The 13,972-nt window shown below is 36.5% G+C and overlaps 3 protein-coding genes across 3 annotated transcripts in view; 1 reads left to right on the plus strand and 2 right to left on the minus strand.

Annotated features, from left to right (window-relative positions):
* Positions 1–13,972, plus strand: part of LOC122402847 (ADP-ribosylation factor-like protein 6-interacting protein 1) — a 52,157-nt gene that overhangs the window by 23,192 nt on the left and 14,993 nt on the right. The window lies entirely within an intron of this gene.
* On the minus strand, positions 1,185–7,778 carry LOC122402829. Its single transcript, XM_043405951.1, has 4 exons — positions 7,732–7,778; positions 7,446–7,665; positions 1,993–2,307; positions 1,185–1,583 (listed from the first exon to the last, which is right to left on the minus strand). Exons 1-4 carry the CDS (start codon positions 7,776–7,778, stop codon positions 1,185–1,187), a joined length of 981 nt encoding a protein of 326 aa, XP_043261886.1.
* Positions 9,850–11,313, minus strand: LOC122402843. The gene is made up of 3 exons (XM_043405973.1): positions 11,041–11,313; positions 10,819–10,975; positions 9,850–10,139 (listed from the first exon to the last, which is right to left on the minus strand). Exons 1-3 carry the CDS (start codon positions 11,311–11,313, stop codon positions 9,850–9,852), a joined length of 720 nt encoding a protein of 239 aa, XP_043261908.1.

Consider the following 13,972-nt stretch of genomic DNA (forward strand, 5'->3'; position numbering starts at 1 on the left):
AGATTCCTACCATTTTCGAGAAAAAAATTCCTTGCGGATGTCACTTCAATAATTTCATGCGAATCTTTAAAACGTCATAACTTCTGAACGGATTGAAGGATGTTAATGTTTCAAAAGCCAAATAACGCGTAATTAGATGAGGAATATGTAGATATTGCAAAAACATTCGAAAAGTTGATCCTTGACCCCGCAAAATGAGAAAAACTCCATAAAAATGGTCCAACTTTCAGACAAGCATAATTCCTACAATAGTAAATATATTTCGATGAAACTTTTTTCTGACATAGAGCTCATGGGTACTTACAAAAAAGCATTAGACAGTATTTCCATACAGCGTCAAACAAATTTATTAAAAATGAAAAACTAATTTGTGGGAAAAATCGACAAGAAGTAGGTGGTTAAATTTTTCGTAAAAAAAAAATTTCAAATCGTTCTGAAAAAATTATTTCCAGTTACGAGGTACAATTATAATCATTTTTGGTGAACAGACATACCCCCGAAATTCCTACCATTTTCGAGAAAAAAATTCCTTGCGGATGTCACTTCAATAATTTCATGCGAATCTTTAAAACGTCATAACTTCTGAACGGATTGAAGGATGTTAATGTTTCAAAAGCCAAATAACGCGTAATTAGATGAGGAATATGTAGATATTGCAAAAATATTCGAAAAGTTGATCCTTGACACCGCAAGATGAGAAAAACTCCATAAAAATGGTCCAACTTTCAGACAAGCATAATTCCTACAATAGTGAATATATTTCAATGAAACTTTTTTCCGAAGTCGAGCTCACGAGTGCCTACAATAAAGTATTAGACAACTTTTCTGTAGGATATCAAACAAAATAACTAAAAATCAGAAACGAATTTTTAAGTCGAAATTGAAAAGTTTCGAGCCAGTCTCGAAAAATAATTTTCGATCGCAGGAGCCAATTGCAATCATTTTTGGTTATGAGGCATACCCTCGAAATCCTAACCATTTTCGAGAAAAAAATTCGACAAGCCTAAAAATGGCAGTCTAGACAGAAATACTTGCTCAAAATTGCGTTAAAAATTCTTTGATATCTGTTTTTTATTCTAAATTGCAATCTCGATGATCTCAATTAAAATGGGGGACACAAAGACAGTTTATTACTATCGACAGCAGGCGTACAACAATATAAAATGCAAATACAAGTCGTTTTCTCAGTTGGTGGTCGTGGAGGTGTTGCTAAATTTTTCACGAGGCGACGGGCTCCTCGACACGCGATCCGGAATCTCCGTTTCCTCCGCGTCGATTCGTTTCTCCTCCATTTCGAAGCTCTGATCGCCATCTGGCGGAGTTTTCGCGAACGTTCGCGCGTCCAAATAGTGCTTCTTCGATTTACCCTTTTGTCTGTTCCTCCGTTGCTCCAAAGGCGATGTCAGATGCTCTTGGAGGTTCGACGAGATCAGTTTCAAAATTTGCTCCTCGTCCTCCACCTGGCTGCAGACTCTCTTCTGCACGCGACCCTTGGATGTCGTGAAAATCGGCCTAGTCGTCTCTTGAATACACCCACAATTCAGTCTCGTGATCGTCGTCATTGTCCCACATGGTTCCAAGCTCTGGAAAAGTGTTTATCGATTATTTGGCTGGATTGGTACACAGCCAGATCAACGTTCCACTGCATTTAACTACGATAAACTGTCTAAGAAACAGTTTTGTTCGGGTCGGAAATAAAATTTCAAGAAGAAGATCGTTTGCTTTTAGCAAATAAATTCAACCATTCGCGTTAACCTCAAAAACGATATTTAATTAAATTCAAAGAAACAGAGAATTGCAAGATGAGTAATTTAGAACAAAATCTACATGGTAAATATACAATTTTTATCGAAACAAAAGTATCAATTGATGTAAATAATTTACATTGTTGGCACGGAATGAGATTCAATAAATTGAATTTATTTGTTATTCTAAATAATAAAAGATTGCTTATTAGTTAGAAAAAAGTGTGTTTTTGTTTGAAAATAATACGTTTCTCGGTCGATTTTCGGTGTGGGGCTGAAAGCTGGCGCTTTGCAATTTCCCGTGAGCCCTCAGCGCCGGCGACGCCATCTTGGGGCCGAAGTAATACTCCCCGATCAGTCGTTTGATCTCTTGCGAGTAGTATCTCTCGTTCATGTCCCGTTTCATTTGCAGTTCTCTCAATTTTTGCAACTTCTGCATCGTTACCATTGCATCGGGAACGTTCGTCTCGGTGCAGTCATTGAAACGCGAATGTTTTCCACGCAGATTAGCGTTGTTATGGCGCGCAGGAACGTAGAGTGGCTCGTCTGGATAACCGTGCAACTAGAAAACAAAATCCAATTATTCAGACACTACAATTATTACTCGAGAGCTCCTTTTTTCGGAGAATCGTCCATTTTATCGAGAACTATCACGTTGGTCCATAGATCACATCGAATTTTTAAAATAGACGTTTCTTGTTTATTTTTTTCTATTACAAAACACCGTTTCTAACTCACAAAATGTATACATTCTGTATGGTGGTTTTATTTCCCATTTTCAATCTTTGTTTCTTGTATCAAACTTTTTTGAAAAATACTGAATATCATCGAACAAAAATTATGTGTTTAACTACCTTAAATATATAAGTATATATACGATACAAATTTAGTGGAAGAAAAACGAGATTCACAACGCATCAATGCCAATGATTCGTAGACGTTTGAACAAAGATGGCGGCTCGAAGTACCGAGTGTCGGTTCCCACGTCAGCTTTCGAAACAATACCTCGAATTCGTACGCAATTCTTAGCGAAATATAAAAAAGAATAGCCACAACGACGTTCCACGACAGGTTTACAACCTCGTAAAGTTCTTTTTTATGCTTTTGGTGGGACTTCGAACGAGAAACTCGACTGAAGAATCTTTTTACATTGACTACTATATTTTTAGACCAGAAATCAATCGTTTCTCGGTTACATCACGAATTACGATTTCACTTTTTTGTGCCAGTTAACTACTATATGACTATTTGCTCCAAAAGTAGAGAAATTTGAGAAAGAAAAGAATTGAGAATTTTACTGTATAGTTTCTAGCTTTTCCCCCATTGAAACAAACTAAGAGACTCGATATTGTACCACTATCCTAACCGTTGACTACTATATGACTATTTGCCCCAAAAGTAGAGAATTTTGAGAAAAAAAAGAATTGAGAATTTTACTGTATAGTTTCTAGCTTTTTCCCATTGAAACAAACTAAGAGACTCCGATATTGCACCACTATCCTAACCGTTAACTACTATATGACTATTTGCCCCAAAAGTAGAGAATTTTGAGAAAAAAAAGAATTGAGAATTTTACTGTATAGTTTCTAGCTTTTTCCCATTGAAACAAACTAAGAGACTCCGATATTGTACCACTATCCTAACCGTTAACTACTATATGACTATTTGCCCCAAAAGTAGAGAATTTTGAGAAAAAAAAGAATTGAGAATTTTACTGTATAGTTTCTAGCTTTTTCCCATTGAAACAAACTAAGAGACTCCGATATTGTACCACTATCCTAACCGTTGACTACTATATGACTATTTGCCCCAAAAGTAGAGAATTTTGAGAAAAAAAAGAATTGAGAATTTTACTGTATAGTTTCTAGCTTTTTCCCATTGAAACAAACTAAGAGACTCCGATATTGTACCACTATCCTAACCGTTGACTACTATATGACTATTTGCCCCAAAAGTAGAGAATTTTGAGAAAAAAAAGAATTGAGAATTTTACTGTATAGTTTCTAGCTTTTTCCCATTGAAACAAACTAAGAGACTCCGATATTGCACCACTATCCTAACCGTTAACTACTATATGACTATTTGCCCCAAAAGTAGAGAATTTTGAGAAAAAAAAGAATTGAGAATTTTACTGTATAGTTTCTAGCTTTTTCCCATTGAAACAAACTAAGAGACTCCGATATTGTACCACTATCCTAACCGTTAACTACTATATGACTATTTGCCCCAAAAGTAGAGAATTTTGAGAAAAAAAAGAATTGAGAATTTTACTGTATAGTTTCTAGCTTTTTCCCATTGAAACAAACTAAGAGACTCCGATATTGTACCACTATCCTAACCGTTAACTACTATATGACTATTTGCCCCAAAAGTAGAGAATTTTGAGAAAAAAAAGAATTGAGAATTTTACTGTATAGTTTCTAGCTTTTTCCCATTGAAACAAACTAAGAGACTCCGATATTGTACCACTATCCTAACCGTTGACTACTATATGACTATTTGCCCCAAAAGTAGAGAATTTTGAGAAAAATAAGAATTGAGAATTTTACTGTATAGTTTCTAGCTTTTTCCCATTGAAACAAACTAAGAGACTCCGATATTGTACCACTATCCTAACCGTTAACTACTATATGACTATTTGCCCCAAAAGTAGAGAATTTTGAGAAAAAAAAGAATTGAGAATTTTACTGTATAGTTTCTAGCTTTTTCCCATTGAAACAAACTAAGAGACTCCGATATTGTACCACTATCCTAACCGTTAACTACTATATGACTATTTGCCCCAAAAGTAGAGAATTTTGAGAAAAAAAAGAATTGAGAATTTTACTGTATAGTTTCTAGCTTTTTCCCATTGAAACAAACTAAGAGACTCCGATATTGTACCACTATCCTAACCGTTAACTACTATATGACTATTTGCCCCAAAAGTAGAGAATTTTGAGAAAAAAAAGAATTGAGAATTTTACTGTATAGTTTCTAGCTTTTTCCCATTGAAACAAACTAAGAGACTCCGATATTGTACCACTATCCTAACCGTTGACTACTATATGACTATTTGCCCCAAAAGTAGAGAATTTTGAGAAAAAAAAGAATTGAGAATTTTACTGTATAGTTTCTAGCTTTTTCCCATTGAAACAAACTAAGAGACTCCGATATTGTACCACTATCCTAACCGTTGACTACTATATGACTATTTGCCCCAAAAGTAGAGAATTTTGAGAAAAAAAAGAATTGAGAATTTTACTGTATAGTTTCTAGCTTTTTTCCCATTGAAACAAACTAAGAGACTCCGATATTGCACCACTATCCTAACCGTTAACTACTATATGACTATTTGCCCCAAAAGTAGAGAATTTTGAGAAAAAAAAGAATTGAGAATTTTACTGTATAGTTTCTAGCTTTTTCCCATTGAAACAAACTAAGAGACTCCGATATTGTACCACTATCCTAACCGTTGACTACTATATGACTATTTGCCCCAAAAGTAGAGAATTTTGAGAAAAATAAGAATTGAGAATTTTACTGTATAGTTTCTAGCTTTTTCCCATTGAAACAAACTAAGAGACTCCGATATTGTACCACTATCCTAACCGTTGACTACTATATGACTATTTGCCCCAAAAGTAGAGAATTTTGAGAAAAAAAAGAATTGAGAATTTTACTGTATAGTTTCTAGCTTTTTCCCATTGAAACAAACTAAGAGACTCCGATATTGTACCACTATCCTAACCGTTAACTACTATATGACTATTTGCCCCAAAAGTAGAGAATTTTGAGAAAAAAAAGAATTGAGAATTTTACTGTATAGTTTCTAGCTTTTTCCCATTGAAACAAACTAAGAGACTCCGATATTGTACCACTATCCTAACCGTTGACTACTATATGACTATTTGCCCCAAAAGTAGAGAATTTTGAGAAAAATAAGAATTGAGAATTTTACTGTATAGTTTCTAGCTTTTTCCCATTGAAACAAACTAAGAGACTCCGATATTGCACCACTATCCTAACCGTTGACTACTATATGACTATTTGCCCCAAAAGTAGAGAATTTTGAGAAAAAAAAGAATTGAGAATTTTACTGTATAGTTTCTAGCTTTTTCCCATTGAAACAAACTAAGAGACTCCGATATTGTACCACTATCCTAACCGTTAACTACTATATGACTATTTGCCCCAAAAGTAGAGAATTTTGAGAAAAAAAAGAATTGAGAATTTTACTGTATAGTTTCTAGCTTTTTCCCATTGAAACAAACTAAGAGACTCCGATATTGTACCACTATCCTAACCGTTAACTACTATATGACTATTTGCCCCAAAAGTAGAGAATTTTGAGAAAAAAAAGAATTGAGAATTTTACTGTATAGTTTCTAGCTTTTTCCCATTGAAACAAACTAAGAGACTCCGATATTGTACCACTATCCTAACCGTTGACTACTATATGACTATTTGCCCCAAAAGTAGAGAATTTTGAGAAAAATAAGAATTGAGAATTTTACTGTATAGTTTCTAGCTTTTTCCCATTGAAACAAACTAAGAGACTCCGATATTGTACCACTATCCTAACCGTTGACTACTATATGACTATTTGCCCCAAAAGTAGAGAATTTTGAGAAAAAAAAGAATTGAGAATTTTACTGTATAGTTTCTAGCTTTTTCCCATTGAAACAAACTAAGAGACTCCGATATTGTACCACTATCCTAACCGTTAACTACTATATGACTATTTGCCCCAAAAGTAGAGAATTTTGAGAAAAAAAAGAATTGAGAATTTTACTGTATAGTTTCTAGCTTTTTCCCATTGAAACAAACTAAGAGACTCCGATATTGTACCACTATCCTAACCGTTAACTACTATATGACTATTTGCCCCAAAAGTAGAGAATTTTGAGAAAAAAAAGAATTGAGAATTTTACTGTATAGTTTCTAGCTTTTTCCCATTGAAACAAACTAAGAGACTCCGATATTGTACCACTATCCTAACCGTTAACTACTATATGACTATTTGCCCCAAAAGTAGAGAATTTTGAGAAAAAAAAGAATTAAGAATTTTATTTTTTACTGATTGATAGAGTTTACTGATTTATAGGTATGTGTGAATTACAAAAGAAAGAATTGGCTCGCCTCGTGGCGATTACTCGACTCGCTCGCCACACTCTAACTCTCTCGCTGTCCGCCGCGTGGCGCTGCGACTACCCAGGACCGTGACTAGCCGAACCCACCACATAATTGAGTTTCAACGCATGTTCCACTTTAGCCTGTAAGGAGTGTTTAGTCTAAGCTAGAGTAGGTATCGTGTGTGGTGTTTAGGTTAGATCATTATTATAAGATAGGAATAAGGAAGGGTCGGCTTTGACTGCAGGAACGTCACTCTGTATCGAACGTTAGTAGCAGTCACAGTTTTACGTTTATGTTTTATGTCTTTCTTTTATGTTCTTTATGTTAAATAGTTAGTAAATATCAAATACTATAATTACATCGTTACGTTTAGTGTTCGCGTATTTGAATCCGTCCACACGCCTCTCTGACCATCCTCGACAATCCTTACAAGCCAGTTACAATTAGTTCAACATCGTACCGATATAGGGCGCTTCTTTAAATTTAAGCATCGAGCACAGTCTTACTATATATTCAATTTCTACGACTCTGATTACGTCACGATTTAGCTTGCAAACACGACGTGAAAATAAACGTAAATCATACTTTATTCTTATTAATTCCCGTTTCCTCCACCTCGACGACAGTTTCCTCGGAAGTTCTCTCTCCCAGAAATTTAACGTCGTGTTCGCTGGTGCAATCCTGTTGATAAGTGTTCGAGTCGGTGTACCGTGCGCCATTAGGGTGCATTTCTCTGGGCCAATTGTTGCCTGGCACAGTGGACGTGTACTTTTTACGACGATTGTCCATCTCCATCGGTGGCCTCCTTTAATTCAGACAGATTTAATAGAATTTTGAAAGTAAAGGGTTACAGGTTATGTGAGACAATTACTCGTCTGATAGTTTGCCACGAACGCGACCAGGAGGCAAGGCAGCCATTTTAAATTATTCCTTTAAATACGCCGTTTACAGGCGCGTGTGGCGTGTTGTGCATTACTACGCGGAATTTGTTGTAATGTTTCACTATTTTTCACATAACTCGCTCGTGTCTGATGGCGACTGAGACTCTCGAGCAACTTCAAGGTTTTCCACGACTGGGGTGAAACGCATTTTCATCGACGAAATTCGTTCGATGCAGTGAGGAATTTTTTTCTCCAAAATGCAATCGTTTCTGATTTTTAGTAATTTTGTTTGACATCCTACGGAAAAGTTGTCTAATACTTTTTTGTAGGTACTAATAAACTCGACTTCAGAAAAAAGTTTCATTGAAATATATTCACTATTGTAGAAATTATGCTTGTCTGAAAGTTGGACCATTTTTATGGAGTTTTTCTCATTTTGCGGGGTCAAGGATCAACTTTTCGAATATTTTTGGAATTTCTACATATTCCTCATCTAATTACGCGTTATTTGGCTTTTGAAACATTAACATCCTTCGATCCGTTCAGAAGTTATGACGTTTTAAAGATTCGCATGAAATTATTGAAGTGACATTGGCAAGGAATTTTTTTCTCGAAAATGGTAGGAATTTCGGGGGTATGTCTGTTCACCAAAAATGATTATAATTGTACCTCGTAACTGGAAATAATTTTTTCAGAACGATTTGAAATTTTTTTTTTACGAAAAATTTAACCACCTACTTCTTGTCGATTTTTCCCACAAATTAGTTTTTCATTTTTAATAAATTTGTTTGACGCTGTATGGAAATATTGTCTAATGCTTTTTTGTAAGTACCCATGAGCTCTATGTCAGAAAAAAGTTTCATCGAAATATATTTACTATTGTCGAAATTATGCTTGTCTGAAAGTTGGACCATTTTTATGGGGTTTTTCTCATTTTGCGGGGTCAAGGACCAACTTTTCGAATATTTTTGCAATTTCTACATATTCTTCGCTAAAATACGCGTTGTTTACCGGTTTAAACATTAAAATCGTCCAATCCGTTCAGGAGTTATGGCATTTTAAAGATTCGCATGAAATTTCAGGAAAGCCTCACGTTAGATTTTCGGTAAAGAATTTTTTTCCGCGAAAGTGCGTAGGATTTCGGGGGTATATCTATCCACCAAAAATTCTTGTAATTGACTTCTGCAACTGAATATAATTTTTTTAGTATCGTTTGAAATTTTTTAATTTCGTCTAAAAATTTCAGTACCTACTCGAATTTTTTTCTCGAAAATGGATAGGATTTTGGGGGTATGTCTATTCACCAAAAATGCTTATAATTGACCCTCGCAAACAAAAATAATTTTTTCAGAACGATTTGAAATTTTTTAATTTCGTCAAAAACATTACTGTCGATTTTACTTAAGAGGTCGTTTCTGATTTTTAGTAATTTTGTTTGACGTCCCACAGAAAAGTTGTCTAGTACTTTTTTGTAGGTACTCGTGAGCTTGACTTCAGAAAAAAGTTTCATTGAAATATATTTACTATTATAGGAATTATGATTGTCTGAAAGTTGGACCATTTTTATGGTGTTTTTCTCATTTTGCGGGGTCAAAGAATAACTTTTTCAATTTTTTTAGAATTTATACATATTCCTCGCTAAAATACGCGTTATTTGCATTTTGAAACATTGAAATTGTCCAATCCGTTCAGAAGTTATGGCGTTTTAAAGATTCGCATGAAATTTTGAAGTGACATAGAATTTATTTTCTGTGAGGAATTTTTTTCTCGAAAATGGTTAGGATTTCGAGGGTATGTCTCTTAATAAAAAATGATTGTAATTGATCTCAGCAATCAAAAATAATTTTTTCAAAACGATTCGAAACTTTTCAATTTCGTCGAAAAATTTAGGCACCTCTTCGAATTTTTTTCTAGAAAATGTTTATGATTTCGAGGGTATGTCTAATGACCAAAAATGATTATAAATGACTTCTGTACCCAAATATAATTTTTTTAGTATCATTTGAAATTTTCCAGATATTATTCTGTTAAATCCTATTTTTGTGAAATTCCAATTTGTGGTCTTTATTTAATACAATTTTGTCAGTCGTGGAATATTAAAATCTATTTCACAAGATCGCCATCGACCAAGTCGGAGCGTTGGCCTTCTTGTGATGAATTCTTCCTCTAATAATGGCGTGGCCTAATCTGCTAATGCTGTCTTGGTACTCCGATCGCCAAGCTGGTATTCGTGTCTCGTGACTGTCATCCTCCACCTTTTTCGACGTTTTCGTTCTCCCTCTCAGACCATTCTCGCGTTTAGAAAGTCGAGATCGAGTAGACGGACGACAATCTATTCGTATTCGATGTTTCATAGCAACGCATGGATCCTTATCTTCGTCCATCTTGCCCATAATCGCTGCAAACAATTTCCATTATCATGTTAACACTTTACCGACCGGTAACGGTCGATAAATCGGCTATCGGTCGGTAAGCGTTGGCCGGTAAAACAGTTGATAGGCTCTCAGCCGGTAAGCGTTGGTCGGTAAAACAGTCGATTAATTATCGGTCGGTAATGTGTTAATATTTAACTAAATGTCACCGTCCTGGTCAATATATTTACTAAAAATTCCCCAATGGAATTTAGATTGCAAATTTAGTGGTCTAATAAAAAAAAAAACAAAATGGAGTATATTCTTTGCTGGAAGTGTTTTTGAATTGTTTTCACTTTTCTGACGTTCAAGGTGAAAATTTATGAAGCGAAAAAAGATTGTAAAAATAGTGCAATGTAATTGACCGATAGATGGCGCTTTGCTGATGTATTTTTTTTATTCTTTTGATTTAGATGTTATTATTTAGATTAGTATGGATCCCACTGTTAAAAACGAGTACGATTTTTCCTCTTTTCTTCTCTCAGTGAGACATGTCTTCCAGCTTATATTTGTTTTAATACCATGAAACACATATTCTCTAGATACATCGCCATGCTCACAAAAATAAACACTAGGCCACGACATACAAAAAAAGTTCGCTTTCTTATCTATGATAACCATATCACCACAGGTACATCCAAACTTTTTGTTGTTACAGCCGAGTGCAAAGGGTTAATATATCGTGGATCATCGAAACTGTACCTTTGTCTGAATAGTCCATCTGATAGGTCGTCGTGAATCGATCCTGATCCACGCGTTGAATAATCTCGTCCATGGGCGAGCTCTGTAGAATTCCATAGAGATTAGGATACTTCTCTTCCAACTGAAACGAGCGTGTCTCCGGTTCAATTAACGCAAAAATGATTTCCATCGTGGAATTCTACTCACTTTTCTCATGTAAGTGCTGGGTTGATCGAATTTGGTTGTTTCTGTCTCAGGATGGGGGCCTGTTTTCGCAGGATACAGTTTAGGGTCCAGTAGGCGTCCCATGGGACCCAAACGACTCCATTCCTGATCATCACCGCACAGATCGATGACTTTCAGTTCGCGCGAGCGCGTGTCACATCGACAGGAACCGTCGCGTAACGTGATTGGCGCGTGTTGAATCCTTGTGGAAGGCCACGTGTAATCTTTCTGATACGTCGAAATAAACCGATCCATGCTGGTATTTCGCTTTTTTATTTTTGTACAGTGGAAACGTATGGACGCGGGGCTGATTTTGCTACTACGATACACGGTCCATTTATCATCTTTTCTCTGACGATCCAACCGCGGGAAGTCGACGCTTTTCAAACAGTTGCGTCAGAAACGTATGATAGAAAGTCTTGCAATCTATCGTGGAACGGAAAGGTTAGAGAATGATGCTTTCTTTTAATTAGAAAACAAACATTTTCGTGTCTTTTTCTGAGAAAATGGAACAACTTTGGAGCAAAGAAATTGTTCAAATTAAGCGATTTTTTAAAATAAATTATAGTTCGAATACGTATGAAATACGGATATAAGAAACATAAGAAAAGGTAATTCTTCTAACCCAGACTTAATTCAGACTTAATTCAGACTTAATTCAGACTTAATCCAGACTTAATTCAGACTTAATTCAGATTTAATTCAGACCTAACCCAGACTTCATTCAGACTTAATCCAGACCTAACCCAGACCTAGGTTTGAGTTAGCTCTGGATTAGGTCTGCGTTAGGTCTGCATTAAGTCTGGGTTAGGTCTGGGTTAGGTCTGAATTAAGTCTGGGTTAGGTCTGGGTTAGGTCTGCATTAAGTCTGGGTTAGGTCTGGGTTAGGTCTGGGTTAGGTCTGGGTTAGGTCTGGGTTAGGTCTGGGTTAGGTCTGGGTTAGGTCTGGGTTAGGTCTGAATTAAGTCTGGGTTAGGTCTGGGTTAGGTCTGAATTAAGTCTGGGTTAGGTCTGGGTTAGGTCTGAATTAAGTCTGGGTTAGGTCTGGGTTAGGTCTGAATTAAGTCTGGGTTAGGTCTGGGTTAGGTCTGGGTTAGGTCTGAATTAAGTCTGGGTTAGGTCTGGGTTATGTCTGGGTTAGGTCTGAAATAAATCTGAATTAAGTCTGGGTTAGGTCTGGGTTAGGTCTGCATTAAGTCTGGGTTAGGTCTGGGTTAGGTCTGGGTTAGGTCTGGAATAAGTCTGAATTAAGTCTGGGTTAGGTCTGGGTTAGGTCTGAATTAAGTCTGGGTTAGGTCTGGGTTAGGTCTGGGTTAGGTCTGAATTAAGTCTGGGTTAGGTCTGGGTTAGGTCTGCAAGAAAAATTAGATTTTTTAATTAGCAAACTCGTCTTTTTAAGAGTAAATTAAGACCTAACCCAGACCTAACCCAGACCTAACCCAGACCTAACCCAGACTTAATTCAGACCTAACCCAGACCTAACCCAGACTTAATTCAGACTTATTCCAGACCTAACCCAGACCTAACCCAGACCTAACCCAGACCTAACCCAGACTTAATTCAGACCTAACCCAGACCTAACCCAGACTTAATCCACACCTAATCCAGACCTAACCCAGACCTAACCCAGACCTAATCCAGACCTAACCCAGACCTAACCCAGACTTAATTCAGACCTAACCCAGACCTAACCCAGACTTAATCCAGACCTAACCCAGACCTAACCCAGACTTAATTCAGACTTAATCCAGACCTAACCCAGACTTCATTCAGACTTAATCCAGACCTAACCCAGACTTAATTCAGACTTAATCCAGACCTAACCCAGACCTAACCCAGATCTAACCCAGACTTAAAACCCAGACCTAACCCATAGAAAATATTTTGTAACGGAAAATAGTTTAATAAATCATAGAATGATAGTATCAAAATTACATCGTAAATTACACTTCACCTGGGATCCATTTTTGCTAATTTTGGTACTCGAATTTTTCCTGGGTCGAAGATTACGCCATGATGAATGTTGTTTTACCTAATTCTATTTCGTTTCATTCATGATTTTCGACGTTATTTTGCCATTGTTTGGAGGTTGTGAGACAACATGACGGAATTTCGCCAGTTTCGCGGTGGAATTCCGATGATTAAGATCGTGGCGACATTCAGGCTCCTCGCGTTCCTAAATCGCAACATTCAGGGACTCGAAAGTTCAGTAATTTCGTCAGTCCAAACAAATAACGCGACAATTCTAATTCAACGATTAAGTATGCATGATTTTAACACTTTACCGACCGGTAGCGGTTGATTAATCGGCTATCGGTCGATAAGCGTTGGTCGGTAAAGAAGTTGATTAATACGCTATCGGTCGGTAAGCGTTAGCCGGTAAAACAGTCGATTAATAGGCTATCGGTCGGTAATGTGTTAAGTTGCAACGTCGTGTAAACAATAAATAGTCCAATATAGTCCAATAAACAGTCGTAGCCCGATAGTATCAGGCGTTAACTTTAACAAAGACGCAAGATGGCGCCGTCCATTTGCAATTGGGTATTGTCTTTGGCCTGACGCCACTTTCAATAGAAATTATCTATTTCCCGGGTCAATATATCCTTCCAACGTAGTCAATCATACAAATTGAGAAAGAAAAATATCTTTACTAACGACTTCCTCATTTCCATGTTTTTCTTTCTCTCACTATATTTTTATTTCGTTGAGAAATTTCGAAATATTTCAGTAAACAGTCGACCATGTTGCAGAAGGCTGTTCACAATTATTTTTCGCGTCGATTCTCTTTTCCGACGGTTGCAAGGCATCAATCTTATTCCCCTACTTTTTCATCCTCGATTGGCGCGGTTCCAAGACCAACAGATAGTTCAATGCGGAGACTAGACACAGCCCACACGACTGCAATCGACAGTAC

Source organism: Colletes gigas, unplaced genomic scaffold (genome assembly GCF_013123115.1).
Source record: "Colletes gigas isolate AHSC1104 unplaced genomic scaffold, ASM1312311v1 Colletes_gigas_Sc00040, whole genome shotgun sequence".
Lineage (NCBI taxonomy): Eukaryota > Metazoa > Arthropoda > Insecta > Hymenoptera > Colletidae > Colletes > Colletes gigas.